Source organism: Candoia aspera, chromosome 2 (assembly GCF_035149785.1).
Source record: "Candoia aspera isolate rCanAsp1 chromosome 2, rCanAsp1.hap2, whole genome shotgun sequence".
NCBI lineage: Eukaryota > Metazoa > Chordata > Lepidosauria > Squamata > Boidae > Candoia > Candoia aspera.
In genome coordinates this window covers 39,834,533-39,850,691 of record NC_086154.1, presented here as the reverse complement: position 1 = coordinate 39,850,691, position 16,159 = coordinate 39,834,533, and the positions used below count along the sequence as shown (strand labels likewise).

The following is a 16,159-nucleotide window of genomic DNA, read 5'->3' as shown; positions in this document are numbered from 1 at the left end:
GTCGTCCTAGGCACCAGCTGTGTAAACGCTGTGAGCAACTTTGAACTTACACTTTTAGAAAAGAAGCACATACAGAATGCTCTGAAAAGAGACATCATGAACATTTCAATCACATCAGGATATAGGCACCGTAGGAGGAGAGCTGTGTTGGTCTGTGATAGCCAAAAATCAGGATGAGTCTGGAAGCAGCTTTTCAGACTACAGTACATTTTGTTGAAAGGCACAGTTTTTCTGAGCTATAACTCACTTCATCAGATGCAAGGGAGTAGCTATAGACTGGGTGGGGTGAAGGGAAGGAATGGTGGTTATGCAGATGCAGGTTATGTGTGAGACAGATTACAAATACCTTATCAATTAACAACTGTAGTATCTTAAAAAACCTATTCTGAGATAGCCTGTGATGGTGCTGTTGGTGTACACATGGGAGAAAAGTAGATGTCTGGGTTTGTTGCAGGGTCTGGTTCCCATGTTAGCATCATTGCCCTGTTGTTTCTTGTTGCTTGTGAGAATCTGCTTTAGGTTGGGTGGCTGTCTGTTTGAAAGCAAAGGTCTGCCACCCCATGCATGAGAAACTGTAATGTTGTTGTCCAGTATGGGCTGTAGCATATTAAAAATGTGTTTTGAGTGGTTTGAGCCATAAACTGTCAGTGAAAAGTAGGTGACAAGTGGTGTTCTGTTGTGTCTTTCAATAGTCTTTTCTCCTTAGGAATCACATTCCTCTTTTGATTTGTCTACTGACCTACTACTGAGTGGCTAGTTCAATCTCCTGAATTCCTGGTTTAATTCCATCAGTTGAGTATCTCTGTCAAGTGCATCAGAACAAAGCAGTTGTAGCATAGAGCCAGCTGTGGATGATAGACTTGGTTATGTATTCAGGATGTAAACTGGAAGCATGTAGATATGCCTTCTGATCTGCAATATCCTGTATAATGTGGTATTCATGTTCTACTGTGTAGTTTTACAGTGATATCAACCAGGTGGACTTGTTCCTAGATAGGTCAAGGCTAAGGTTGATGATGGGGTGAAAATTGTTGATGTCATGATGGAATTCAATGAGAAATGCATTTCCGTGGGTCCAGATGAAAATGTCAGTAATGAATCTCAAGTAAAGGAAAGGTTCCAGGGATAAGAGTTGAGAAAGCATTGTCCCAGGTCAGCTATAAAGATGTTTGCATATCATAGTCCCAACAACTACATACAGAAGATTAGAGGTGCCTTCCTCTGCCAGCAATGCCCCTCTGGATTCTACATAGGACAAATGGGACAACCTTTGCACAAAATAATTAACGGACACAAGTTTGACAACAGGACTCAGAACAAGGACAAAGTTATAGTGAAGCATTTCACCCTCTCAGGACATGCCATTATAGATCTCAGGGTAGATTTTTGGAAAAATAAAACTTTAATAGCACAATTGAGCAAGAGATTGTTGTTTATTCGTTTAGTCGCTTCCGACTCTTCGTGACTTCATGGACCAGCCCACGCCAGAGCTTCCTGTCGGTCGTCAACACCCCCAGCTCCCCCAGGGACGAGACCGTCACCTCTAGAATATCATCCATCCACCTTGCCCTTGGTCGGCCCCTCTTCCTTTGCCTTCCACTCTCCCTAGCATCAGCATCTTCTCCAGGCTGTCCTGTCTTCTCATTATGTGAGCAAAGTATTTCAGTTTTGCCTTTAATATCATTCCCTCAAGTGAGCAGTCTGGCTTGATTTCCTGGAGGATGGACTGGTTTGATCTTCTTGCAGTCCAAGGCACTCTCAGAATTTTCCTCCAACACCACAGCTCCAAAGCATCGATCTTCCTTCTCTCAGCCTTCCTTATGGTCCAGCTCTCGCAGCCATATGTTACTATGGGGAACACCATTGCTTTAACTATGCGGACCTTTGTTGTCAGTGTGATGTCTCTGCTCTTAACTATTTTATCGAGATTTGTCATTGCTCTTCTCCCAAGGATTAAGTGTCTTCTGATTTCCTGACTCCAGTCAGCATCTGCAGTAATCTTTGCACCTAGGAATACAAAGTCTTTCACTGCTTCTACATTTTCTCCCTCTATTTGCCAGTTATCCATCAAGCTGGTTGCCATAACCTTGGTTTTTTTGAGGTTTAGCTGCAAGCCAGCTTTTGCACTTTCTTCTTTCACCTTCATCATAAGGCTCCTCAGTTCCTCTTCGCTAAGTGGTATCATCTGCATATCTGAGTTGTTAATGTTTCTTCCAGCGATTTTAACTCCAGCCTTGGATTCCTCAAGCCCAGCATGTCGCATGATGTGTTCTGCGTACAAGTTGAATAGGTAGGGTGAGAGGATACAGCCCTGCCGTACTCCTTTCCCAATCTTAAACCAGTCCGTTGTTCCGTGGTCTGTTCTTACTGTTGCCACTTGGTCGTTATACAGATTCTTCAGGAGGCATACAAGATGACTTGGTATCCCCATACCGCTAAGAACTTGCCACAATTTGTTATGGTCCACACAGTCAAAGGCTTTAGAATAGTCAATAAAACAGAAATAGGTGTTTTTCTGAAACTCCCTGGCTTTTTCCATTATCTAGCAGATATTGGCAATTTGGTCCCTAGTTTCTCTGCCTTTTCTAAACCCAGCTTGTACATCTGGCAATTCTCGCTCCATGAATTGCTGAAGTCTACCTTGCAGGATCTTGAGCATTACCTTACTGGCATGTGAAATGAGTGCCACTGTTCGATAGTTTGAACATTCTTTAGTGTTTCCCTTTTTTGGTATGGGGATATAAGTTGATTTTTTCCAGTCTGATGGCCATTCTTGTGTTTTCCAAATTTGCTGGCATATAGCATGCATTACCTTGACAGCATCATCTTGCAAGATTTTGAACAGTTCAGCTGGGATGCCGTCGTCTCCTGCTGCCTTGTTATTAGCAATGCTTCTTAAGGCCTATTCAACCTCACTCTTCAGGATGTCTGGCTCTAGCTCACTGACCACACCATCAAAGCTATCCCTGATATTGTTATCCTTCCTATACAGGTCTTCCGTATATTCTTGCCACCTTTTCCTTATCTCTTCTTCTTCTGTTAGGTCCTTGCCATCTTTGTTTGTGATCAAACCCATTTTGGCCTGGAATTTACCTCCGATGTTTCTAATTTTCTGGAAGAGGTCTCTTGTCCTTCCTATTCTATTGTCTTCTTCCACTTCCGCGCATTGCTTGTTCAAAAATAATTTCTTATCTCTTCTGGCTAACCTCTGGCATATCTCCCCCTATCACTGTTGCCTTTTGCTTTCTTTCTTTCTTGGGCTACTTCTAGAGTCTCAGCAGGCAGCCATTTTGCCTTCTTGGTTTTCTCTTTCTTTGGGATGTAGTTTGTTGCCCCCTCCTGAACAATGTTGCGAACTTCTGTCCATAGTTCTTCCGGGACCCTATCTACTACATCCAGTCCCTTAAATCTATTCTTCACCTCCACTGCATATTCCTTAGGACTATTAGTGAGCTCATATCTAGCTGGTCTGTGGGTCTTCCCTAATCTCTTTAGTCTGATCCTAAATTGTGCAGTAAGAAGTTCGTGATCTGAACTACAGTCAGCTCCAGGTGTTGTTTTTGCCGACTGTATAGATGTCCACCACCTTTGGCTGCAAAGGATGCAGTCAATCTGATTTTGGTGTTGTCCATCTGGTGAAGTCTATGTATAAAGCCGTCTCTTAGGTTGTTGGAAGAGATTGCTGAACTCATATACATCAAAAGGTTTCAGGCTATCTCAGAAGGTCTCAACAAATACAATGGGTTTTGAACGCATTATAATTGTTAATTGATACTTGTAATCTGTTTCACATGTAGCCTGCCTCAGTCAAATGTAAATCCTACATCAGTCTATAGCCACTTCATTGTATCTGATGAAGTGAGGTATAACTCACAAAAGGTTATGCCTTTTAATAAATTCTGTTTGTCTGAAAAGGTGTTACCAGACTCTTCCTGAAATCAGGACATAGGGGCAGTGATTTCAACAGTTTTATATTACTAATTTGTATAACATGTAACACATTTGGCCAAGTTCTAATTCTAAGATTACTGAACTTCCTCACAAAGTGTAAAATCTGAGTCTCTACCACATAGGATGTTCCCCCGCCCCATATGAGGTACTTATACACTATAGCCACAGGAAACAGTAAAAACAAATAGCAATATTTCTCTTGAAAACATAATAGCATATTTTCTCTGAAAGACAGCAAGACATACACATCAACCCAGCCTTGATCTCCACTGATTTCTATGGCCTTCAAGTGCTCCCCTGCAGTCATGTACATCTCTACTGCTGCTTTTGGTTCATTGATGTTCTTGGCCCAGTCTGCTTGTTTTGTGATTAGCATCTTTGTATCTTTGGGGTCTCCAGACCCAAGGAATTCCTGTGGAAGTACACAAAATGATATTCTTAATTAAGCATTTGCATCAATTAGCAGTTGCAACACAGTTTCAATTTTTTTGGTAACTAAACTGGAATTTACAATATACCAGGGCAAACAAGAAAAGCTGAAATGTCTAAATCATTTGATTACATAGATTTAAGCATGACTTATATCATAAAGCAAGGAGTGGGGGGCCTTTCAAAGTTGAGACACAGAGAAGAAAATTCATCTATAGAAAAGCAGGATCTCATTTTGATGCTAGAGGGGGAAAATGCAAATGAAACATCAGTTTTTGATTATTTTCAGTAATTTGCCAAAGATGACTTTTCTGAGTAAAGTTAAGACTGGTGATATTTTCCTTTAGAATGCTCAATCTCACAATATGCCCATGGATTTATCATGAATCTGAATAAAAACACATTGCTTACTTAACAGCATATTCAATACAACTTATGGAAAGGATTAGCAAACTAAGAGGACTGGAATGTTCTATCTGACCCATGAATTTTAGGGTAATGTAATGTTTCACTGATGTGCTTTTAACAGTGATTCAAAAGAGTACTGGGACTGTGAGGGGGAATATTTTTCCCCAAAAGATGGTAGCTCAAAAATAGAGCTTGCCAAAGTCTCAAATGCAATCTCTACCATACCCAGGGATGGAATGGGAAGCACACCTTGCTCAAACACTGGAGAGAACCCTGTGACTTAATCAAGTATAACCCTATGGAGCACCTTTGATCCAAGTAACTATAGAAAAGTTTTTGCAAAATTGATTTTTGCTTAGCAGATTTTGATGTTCTGAGAGGTCCACTTAACAAGGATAAGTGCATTTGCCTTTCTTTGACTGTCAGAAAGCTAAATCAAGAAATGAGACACAATGTTTATTTTGTATAATTGGATTTGGTAGCTGAGGTTATCAAATAAATTACAAGGAGAAATGTCACTTTCATGGACTACAATTACTTGTGAGTTGAAAATAACGTGTAATTGATATTGCTAAATAAACTGAAGTCACATGCATACATAGTCTCTGGAGCTATATCCAGATTAAAGGATATCCCACTGACCAGGGACATTTGTAACCACCGAATCTCAGCAGCCTAGGACTAGCTGGCAAAATAATAAATAAATAACGGTACAAAATTTGAAAGAACAGATGAACTTTGATCCAACTATGCAGAGGTAATTCTAAATTGGCCCCAAAATTACAATTAAGCACCTGTGAAAGGTGAAAAGTCCCCCGTGCAAGCACCAAGTCAAGTCTGACCCTTTGGGGGGACACCGCTTTCGCGACGTTTTCTTGGAAGACTATAGCAGGGTGGTTTGCCATTGCCTTCCCCAGTCGTCACCTTCCCTAGCAAGCTGGGTACTCATTTCACCGACCTCGGAAGGATGGAAAGCTGAGTCGGCCTGAGCTGGCTACCCGAGAATCCAGCTTCCGCTGGGATCGAACTCGGGTCGTGGGGAGAGTTTCGGTTGCAATACTGCCGCCTACCACTCTGTGCCACACGAGGCTCTAAAATTCAGCACCTATTATATGCAAATCTATATACTAAGCTCCAATTAGGTCTGGAGAATGAAAAATACAGAGAATGGTCAAACTGTGTCTTTTTCTTTAATAATAAATAATATCTCCTGTCCAGTACTCAGTTTTTCATACATATAATGTATCATTAGTTCCTATATGAAACTTTATTTGCAAGACCTTCCAGAATATTTCATTTTACATCCTAAACATGTCTGCCAAGAGTTAAGCTTCTCTGAGCTGAATGAAGCTTACAAATGTGTGTAAAATTTCAGTGGACATTAGAAAAGCTAACATTCCTATATTAGCATAATGGAAGATTTCTAGTTCATGAATTAAATTTATGTTTCACCATATACAGACCTGTTAATTTTAAGCCAAACTTTTAAAAGGAACTTGTAAGAAGTTAATGTTATTCCAATATATAACTGCAATTTGCATTTCAAATGTCAGTTTTCTTTTCCCCTAGAAACAAAATTCAGTAATCTATGTGTGTCATGGAAATGCTTTTGTTCAGTAATGGATAAGCTTAATCTTTAATGAGTGATTAGTGATACTATCCAGTGGACAGCTTTTTACAGATTCTGATAAGGAAAATATCATGGAAAACTTCCAAAGTCCCTTCATCCACACATAAAACTGTCACATTTTTCAAATACCTTACAATTTTATTTGTCCCTAGGAATTCAATTTTCAGACATACATAAAAACAACTTCAGGGCTTATTTACAGGAAACAAAAATCATTGCAGACTGTTAATTCAAAGTTGCTATTGCAAAACTGCATGAGATACATTGGGATTTTAAGTACATTCTTGTGTGTTTAACTACACTTTTGTGTAATAATACAAATGTTTTCATCAATACTTTGAATACTTTCTTCATATTTTTTCAACCAAGTTTTCCCCACTTTTTATATATTCTGCATGAAAAAGTACACACGTTTTGATACAGTCTTTTCTTAAAATGCTATAATTGAGAAGTGCACTGCAGAGTTTACTGTAATGGGGAAAACGAAGAATAATTTCATTTTGGAATACTTCAGGAAAAGCAAATGAAGTCAGTTCATCTAACTCTGTTGCATACATACAGTTGCATGCAAATCTAGGTCTTTATTCACCTAAGTATAGAGAATATGCTTCAAATGCAATAAAGATGCCTGTATAGCACAAACGTCAATGCAGAAGACCACAGAGCAACTTCTGTTTGCGAAGTATTTCTAGGTAAGCTCACAGTGCTATGGATTGTCACACCTTCAAAGACGAGTTTACAATGTCCAGCAGAGCTATGAATCATGATTTGTGACAAATCTTGTTTACACATATCAAGATGAAATGAAAGTGAAGAAAAAAACATAGACAATGCAGAGATCTTTTTTTCTTAATCTGCTTTAGTGAGAATTTTGGGAGCTGTCTAAAAGGCTTCAAGATGGGTGAGCTTGGGTATAGTATCCTAGATGGACAAAATATGCCTATTGACACCTTGAACAAAAGCAATTGTGTTGGGGTATAAAGTGGGAATGTAATAATATTTCAGGTCCTGTTTTTTCTTAAATTCCTGCTTGTGAAATAAATAAGTAAAATTTAGCCTTCATATATAATAATCAACAGACATACATATAAGTGAACTCTTTAGGGGCAAAAGCTGGGTGTTCTTTGGTGGGAACGTGTGCTACAGAATTCTACAGAATTCTTTATAATACCCTTTCAAACCCTCCAAAAGTCCTGGTCTGGCTCCAATCTTTAAAGGCCTTGGCATCAAAAATTTTAAAAAGTGTGGTCCCAGCCCCGGCCTTCCTAAGGCAAAATCTCATTCAACTGATGAAGTGACAATGCTTCTCTGTCACGTGTTGTCCTAGGCAGTGGACTGCAACAGTGGTCTTGTACTCATGCTATAACAATGATGCAAATATTATGTGATGCATATGAAACAATAATACAACCGTATCAACCCTTAGAGGTCAACGTTATTCCTTTAGAGTTTTGAATAGCCATAAGAGAAGATGTGCGCAACAGAACCAAGCAGTTTGATTCTTGGACCCCAAGTAAGAATAAACATTCAGGAAAGAACGTTCACATACCTTCGCATACTCAAACATGCGCAAGTCTGTATACATATCAAGTGCCAGGTTTTCATGGCTACTTCTTTTGTACAATTTGGCTGCCTCATGGAACTTTCCTTGGTATGCATAAATATCTGCTAGAAACAGGTCATTGTTGTTCTCACCACGCTTCTTCCTTTCCTTAAAAAAAATAAAACAATAAAGGACAGAAATAGTTTAGCAAACATAATCAGGCAGGAAACATGACAGGCTAGAGTGTCTGAAAATATTAAGCTATGTTTCACAAAGCTTTTAAACTGATTACTTGCGTTTAAACCAACTTAGACCTTTTGACATCAACAGCACTGCCTGAAAGCTTTTCATACTAAGTCTTCCAGCTCTTTTCACCTACCCATAACATTCCAGAAAAACTCATAAAACACCCCACTATAAAAATAAGGAAAATGCAAAAAAGAAACTTATTTGAAACATTTTTTATAAGAAAATTCAAATTACATTTAATTTACATATTACTAATTATGCAACAATACTTTCAAATATTTGGTCCAATCTATATATATTTCAGAGGATTTTATTAGCAATATTATTTCTTTAACAAAATGAATAAATACTATGCATTTAGGAATTCCCTTCTCTCAGCAGTCTTCTATATTCTACTAGACCTAATAGTTTTAGGAAGCTGTCTGGAGATTGCAGTGGAGAGTATGAATAGAAAATACCCTTTTGTGAACTTCTTTAAGTCAAGTCAGGGCTGGAAAATCTGTTGCCCTCCAGAAATTGCTAACCACAACTTCCAGCTTTCTTCTCTGCTAGCCATGCCAGTAAGGCTGATAGATGGGAGCTGACATTCAATATTAATTAGGAAGCCTATATATTTCCCTTAAAATTCACTAATTTTAAGCTGCAATCCTAATAAATGTTAACCTGCATCATATTCCAACATAACAGATCAAAAAGCATTACAAATCTTCTGTTAATAAAACCATGGGTTCACCTGAGCTAAGAGTCAGAAACAAATACTTTTTAGACTAAAGGAATGCTTGATGTCCTATTATAACAAAATATCTCAATTTCATTTTGAAAATGTTTTTAGTTTCGGTATAGCTGAAATCTAAATGCCAAAAAAATAATGGAGTCCAAATATATTCCTTTTTCAACAGCATATGCAATATATAAATAGAATTGTTACCTGAAACATGAATTTCAGGCACCAATTTTATCTGGAGTAAAAGATATTGACTGGAGAAAAGGATTCAGAGGCTGTCTCAATCTCTGTCCCTCTGGGATCAACAATTTCATCACTTATCATATGGAATGAACTACAGCCTAGCACTGGTATATGTGTAGACAATGTATTCATATAAATTATGTGTAAAACTATAGGTAATCAGCCTATGTAGGTTTATTAATGATAGTTAAGCCCTAAGGAAAAACATCAGCTCAATATTAGCAGTAATCAGAAATATAACTCTCCAGCCAATTTGCCCTTGTGAAATGCTGATCCTGTCTACAACAGAGTCCAAGGGGAATCTGAAAAGAAATATGATCCACACTGATATACATGATATATATGTATTAACTGACTGAACATGAAAGGCTGAAAAATATTCAGAACTATTGACTAACTAAGAAGAGAATGGTTTCAGCCATCTAAGCATTTTTCACAAACTAGGTTTTAAGAGTAAGCCATCAGGTTTTTTTTAAAAAAGTCACAAAAACTGGTTTGACACTCTCCTTAATGCATTTGATTTTTTTATTTATTTACCATCCATTTCATGACTATGATCTTTCCCTGGTGATTTATAATATAAGTGAGTAAAAATGAATGCCAAATCACAAAATCACCTTTAAACGATTTCAAAATAAGTCCATTAAAAATAGAAATATCTAAGGGAACAAAAATAATTAAAAACTTTTTTAAAAACTAGCCAGAGAGAACACAAGTTTTTAAAGCCCTTTTAAAACAGCCATGGGCAGAAGCAGCTATATATCAAAAATACTTGAGAAACTCATCAGTGAAGAGTATAATACAGAAGAGTTTGATGCTTTGCAGTTCAACACCATGTACCATGAAACACAAATGGTCTGATTTAAATGACGGATTTAAGACAATATTCAGTGTCAACTCCTTGAAGGCACTTCATGGTGAATGGATCACCAATAAACAGACACGTGATACTTGGTGGAACATACCCCTGAACCAAATTCTTCTCAGTCAATCTCACATGTTACACAATAGCCAGGGAGAAAACTGGACCACAGGATTCCAGGAGTTCATCAACTATTTCCTAAGATCAACTGTAGCTGATAACTTGTACTCTAATCAGGAGATTAAATACTCACACTTGAAAGTGACCATGGCTTAATTTGGCACAGTTGGGCAATGTTCCTGGAAGAATGCCAGAATAACCATTAAAGCAAAAATACTGATCCATCAGGCTTGTGTCCTCATTGTCTTCTCCTATCAGCCATTTTAGTTGTCAAAAAAAAAAAACCTTAAACAATTCCACCTTCATTGTTCACATTCAGAGTCACTGGAGTTGGGCAGCCAATAATTATAATTTCCATGTAATGCTCTAAAATCTAAGACTACCAGGCACTGCAATTTCCTTTTCTCTGGGGGTTCATGTATTTGTTTTGTCACACATATCAGTAACACTTCTTTAAAATATCCCTCAACCATATACAGTAAAATGTGTTTTCTGGCAGGATAAGGAAAAACAATAGGGAAGAAACAACTCTTGAAAAACAAATGGCCAGGAAACGACCATGATGGACAAGGCAGTGGCAAACCACTTCTATACTGCTGCAAAGAAAACTGCACAGACACATCCATGAAGTCACCGGGGGTCAAGCACAAGTCAAAAGAGGCTTTACTTTTACTATACCAAGATTATAAACTCTATAAATAGTGGATGTTAAATTTAACAGTTACTGTCTGTGACGGCTTTGTTTCTTTGTGATTATGGCATTCAACCCCATAGAAATTTTCATAATTTTTAATTGAGTACATTAAAAATTATTTTCTTGTTCAAAAGCATGGAAGCAAACATAATTTTAAATCATCTCTGGCAGACAGCAAAGAATAAATATCAATGAGGAATTTTCAAATTTACTATAATGGAAACAAAACAAGTAAAATACAACATTGTATGAGCAGAGTTCCACTTACACAACCACTTGTTTTCCCTCTCCTTCCCCTAAAATTTCCCCATGCATACTTAAGATTTGCATTAGAAGTTAGGAGGGTCCAGATTCTGGGGGCAACTGGGGTTGAAGAAGAAGGAAGAATTACCCTCCTTCTTGGGTTGGATTTCACCCTCCACCTCAATTGAAGGAAACAAATTTACAAAAACCGTCAAACACCAGCATTCTCCACAGTGAAAGAAATGGAAATCTTAACTAGTCGTGATCTGCCATGAAGTGAATGTCCTATTATTGGACATTAGAGATCGAAACAGAGATCCCTCTTTAGCACAATTATCCACCCAGCACCAACAACTCCTATTCTCTTTTCCTTTTTTTGTGTTTTCGGCAGCAACAACTATTTGGTTCTGAAAACTGTCAAATTCCTTCTCTCTTTCTTCCTTTTACCCTCTACAACAAGAAAAAAAAATCCAGATACGCAGAAGTAATCATTCACGGGAAATGAAAGGCAACCCTTTCCCCATGAGAAAAATAGGACACAGATTAAAGGCGGTCAGTTGTCCGCTTCAAAGAATCCTTCAAAGCCTCTTCCTTTTTTTCACCATTTTATTTGTATATATCAATCATTACCACAAATCAAAACATTCTTAACCCTTTTTTACCCTGAAAAGACCTATTCTCCCTTCAACATTCTACTAGATCAATTCTATACTCAGCATGTAAGACCATAACTCATCTTTATATTGCCATTATTATTTTTTACCTCAATACTGCTTATCAGTTCTAGATACTGAAGATCTCGCATTCTAGTAAATGCCTATTGAAACACAGGAAGAAAATATATCAATAATATAATATCATGTATAGTAAATAATCAATCACAGTTCCTTACATCTCACAACTATTATTATGAATACGAAACAAAAATTACTATTAGATGCAGTTGGCAATAACTAAGATTATATTCTATGCTCTTCACCTTTTTTTTAATTAGACAAAATGCAGTTATTAGCCACATATCTGTATGACTACTGTATGTAAGGTGAATCACAGATTCAGGTTATGGTGAGCAGCTTAAAAAGTTGCATTAGCACTACCAAAAGCTATGCATTGTACATGTTCAATTGGGAATGGAGGTAGAGAGCACAATGCTGTTTTTGTCATTATAATTTGAAAGGCAACTAGCTACACAGAAACTGAAAAAAGGAAATGCAAATTTTTCAGCAGCCTGATCAGCATCAGGGCTGAGGATACAAGCAAGTTGCTGAGGTTTATTTAGTGATAGCTTTGTAATAAAAGAAAAGATTCTCAGCAGCAGTACAACTATTAGCTCTTTGGCAGAATAGCCCTGTGTGCCACCAAAATATTGTTGGGGTGTGCCCAGAAATTAAGTAGGATGGCAGTTGCACTACAGGTATGTATGAGGGTGTTAGGAGTACAAATTGGTAACATTGGGTCCCTCACTTTGAATAAATATAAATCATTTCTGATAGCTCAAATGGACCACTACAGGTGGTCAATTAGTAATATTATTCTTTATGTATAAAAGTTGGATATATAACCTTTGTCAAATAGTAGGGCAACATTAGACTTTATATGGTAGACTGAGGATTAAATTCTAAAGAGTGAACAGAACAAGAGGAAGACATGGATGGGAAGCAAGAAAAATAAGTTCATTAAAATTATTCAGATAAACTGATTTCTCCTCAAATCTTGAATCTCTTATCCTTAGAATAATGAAACTGTTCTTTCCCTCCTCCCAGCCACTTCCAGCATTCCCCCGGTTTTAAAATAAATTGGGCAAAGGGCAGCAGTACTTGGCGCTGCTCATACATTGTTGGAAACCTGACATTTTGCAATCAGAATCGATGTAGTGGAGGATGGAAGCGAGGTCCACCCCCCTTCATCCTAATCAGCCAGCCGATATAGAAAGCCATGCATCTTTTCAAAACAGGAAAAAGGAATTTAGGGTTTGGCAATCACTCCTGCTATGACAAGGGTGGGAAGCGCACACACAGACAGACAGACACAGACACACACACAGATCATCTTCTCTCCTGGTCAGAAGCACCAAGGCAGAAGACTGGCAAGATTGCAGGGTGTAGGAGAGGGATCTAAAGCAGGAAAATAACTGAAGGAAAGGAATGGCTGGGCTTCCACATAGCAATGTTCCTGCGGCGTAACAGGGGGAGGAAGTGTTGCCCTGTTCTTTTGCACCAAGATAGCAGCAAAGCCATTTGTGAATTTTCAGCATTCTTCACGGATTGCTGCAGAGGGAAACTGAGTGAAGAAGCTAGACCAGGAAGTTGTGGCAAAATAAGTATGATATCCCGAAAAAGAAGCCACCCCTAAATCCCCTCTCCCTTCAAAAGAATATTAGACCAAAAAAAAACAACCACCCTTCTTTGTCTCCATTACCATCTCATTTTAGAAGGAAAGTTATTTTGGAAAAAAATTCTACTTTGTCTTCCTATAACTACAGTTGCTCAAAAGGAAGGGAAAAAAACATAGAAAGAACTGTGGGCATGGGATGGGGATCTGGTAGCTGAAGCAAAGCCTATGGGATGCACAAGTCCAACAGCTGGGTGCTTCTGGGTTACACAGTTTCTATGAACTCCAAAATAGCCTTCTTGAACCTGAAGCAGTTGAGAGAAGAAAGAATGATGATTCTCAGAATACCCCTCTGATAGGGAAATGGATATCCTATCCAGAAATGTTGGGAATTATAGTCCCAAACTATCTGGAGGAAGGCTATTTCTAAAGTGTAAGAAAGCTTTAGTTAAAAGTGGTTGTTCTCAGCTTGCCTAAATGGGCAGTTTAGAAGTAAGGATGTGTATCTCAGTTCACTTAAGCTCTATATTTTAAATAATACCTAGCAATAATTTTGAATCTTTTTTTTAAGCCTATCAAAGGTGAAAGACCAATAATTAATAAATGATCATGGATGTGGTTTGAAGGGATAGATTATAGCAACTCCGATAAAGCTGAGCAGCTCTAAGCCTGAGCAGTGCCTGTGATGGGAAACTCCTAGCAATGTCACAATATTCAGTGTCACGTAAAAAATATCTTTTCCCAGCTATTTCAATGTTAATTAGAGAACAGAGGCCTGTGTAAAAGTTATAAACATCCTATCACATTCTAATAGCAAGGAAAAAGCAGTGTTCTTTCTCTCCTCAGGTGTGTTTAGAATGTCCACTGTTGTGTCCATGTACCTCTTTACTGCGGGAAACACCTGTGCTCCAGATGTGAAAAGGCACATACTGGCTCAACATGTGAAACCTGTGTGTCAACAAGACGCTTGAAAGGGGATGTTCAAAGCTATTCTGGATAAGTAAGTAGTAAAAGTAGAATGTGAGTTTTCAAAGCTTAAAAGAATTCACAAGGCAGAAGGTTGATTAGCAAATCTACAGTTAATAAATGAAGCGGCCTTACTACACATAAGAGCAAAATAAAATATATTCTGCCCCATAGCGATCAACATAGACTAATATAGGTAATTTTTCCCATAGTGAAAAACATTACTTGATTTAACTATCTAAACTGCAGAAGTAGCTACTGATTAGAATTAAGAGAATTGATTTGCATTTTAGGGACTGAGAATAAAATATATGTCTCGTTACTGGACAGTCAAATATTTCTTCTACATTCTGAACCGAAAGAGAACAAATTATAAATATTTATCATGAACTTTTTAAGTTTAGAAAAGATCATTTGTAATTCAAAAAGATACCGCACTCAGTTCATAATGACACAATAGTTACATGCACTCTATTAACAGAAATTACTGAAGATACAAATGCACAGATGAGGCTTTACCTTTTTCGCTGTTTCAAACTCAAGTCCTTCTAAAGCCTCCATAGCCAGTTCTTTCCAATCTGTATCAGTTACACCTAAACAAGCAATCTTATATGCTTCTTTGAACATTTTTCTTTCCAGGTATTGATACATAGGTGCTGACTGCAAATTTTCATTTAAAGCAAAATAAAATATTAAGATGTTACTTCTGTTTTCAAATATTTTAAGAAGCAAAATAACACCTTCATATCTGGTTATATGAGTATAATGCAAAATGATTTTTCTGCCCTTCCCATCAGAAATGTAGAAGCAACATAAATAATATGACAGTCATTATTACTTTTGCATGTAAAACTACAGTATGTAACTCAACTAAAGCCCTTGATCAACTCAAGGAAATCCCAGTGGAATACAAAGGTTGATGATGTAGTTTGTACATCACTGAAATCCTGGATGCATATCTGAATGTCGATCTCTGTCAAGATTTTGGAATAGTAAATCATATTGTTATATGTGCCTCATTAGATCAGGTTATCTTTTTCTGGTAGCAATTGTCACTAAAAACATATTTTTGACAGCCATTTCTTATAAACTGAGCTTTGTAGAAAAACTGAATGAATTCCACAATGTTATCCCTTGGCTATCTTGTTCTTTTGCCAAACTGTTCTTACAGATGGCAGTTTGTTTTCTCCTTCATACAAGCAACAGAATGTAATTACTCTATCCTCATTTACAGCAGCCTTTTAACGTTTAAAAATGATTCCCACATATTTATCCTTTTTAATCTTAAGGCCATGATTGCACCGATCCTTAATTATATCCATATTTTCTTGGACTTACTGCCTTACTGCTTTTATCAAACACCCCATCATTCTTGTGCTATATCAAGTCCATTATTTAGGTAATAGCAGGAAATTAATTTTATAAAGTCTGAATATTCTCTAATCTAATAAAGACATTAACCTGTATCCAACAGTGTATGTTCCAATGATGAAATGGCATCTGTCAATGGAATGCAAGCTTCCCTCCCCCACATGCCCAAAATTTGCTCCTGATGGTTATGGTGTAGGATGGAAGAGAGAGAGAATAAATTGGTAGAATGGAAAATATGAATGCAGCCCATTACAGTCAACATTTTTTCTTGCCTCCTGCATTCTCTTATTTCATCTCTACTGAATTTTACTATCTTCTGTGTGACAGTTTTAAAGATGATTTTCAAAACTTAACATGTATCCTTCTAGTACTTTGTATCATTTTCCTCAATAAAT

General features: G+C 37.5%; 2 protein-coding genes across 7 annotated transcripts in view; one reads left to right on the top strand and one right to left on the bottom strand.

The window, feature by feature from the left end:
• IFT122 (intraflagellar transport 122) overlaps nt 1-16,159 on the bottom strand; it is an 82,059-nt gene that overhangs the window by 36,608 nt on the left and 29,292 nt on the right. For all 6 annotated transcript variants that reach the window (XR_010067079.1, XR_010067080.1, XM_063291639.1 and 3 more), the window contains 4 exons: nt 14,913-15,053; nt 11,860-11,913; nt 7,968-8,129; nt 4,197-4,363 (listed from right to left, as the gene is read on the bottom strand). Coding sequence is in view for 4 of the 6 variants with exons in the window: in XM_063291639.1 (XP_063147709.1) it covers nt 4,197-4,363; nt 7,968-8,129; nt 11,860-11,913; nt 14,913-15,053 (524 nt within the window). In the remaining 2 variants the exon portion in view is untranslated. The remainder of the gene's footprint in view (nt 1-4,196; nt 4,364-7,967; nt 8,130-11,859; nt 11,914-14,912; nt 15,054-16,159) is intronic.
• RPL32 (ribosomal protein L32) overlaps nt 2,173-16,159 on the top strand; it is a 79,542-nt gene continuing 65,555 nt past the window's right edge. The window contains exon 1 of the mRNA XM_063291642.1: nt 2,173-2,178. The gene's annotated coding sequence lies outside the window, so the exon portion shown is untranslated. The remainder of the gene's footprint in view (nt 2,179-16,159) is intronic.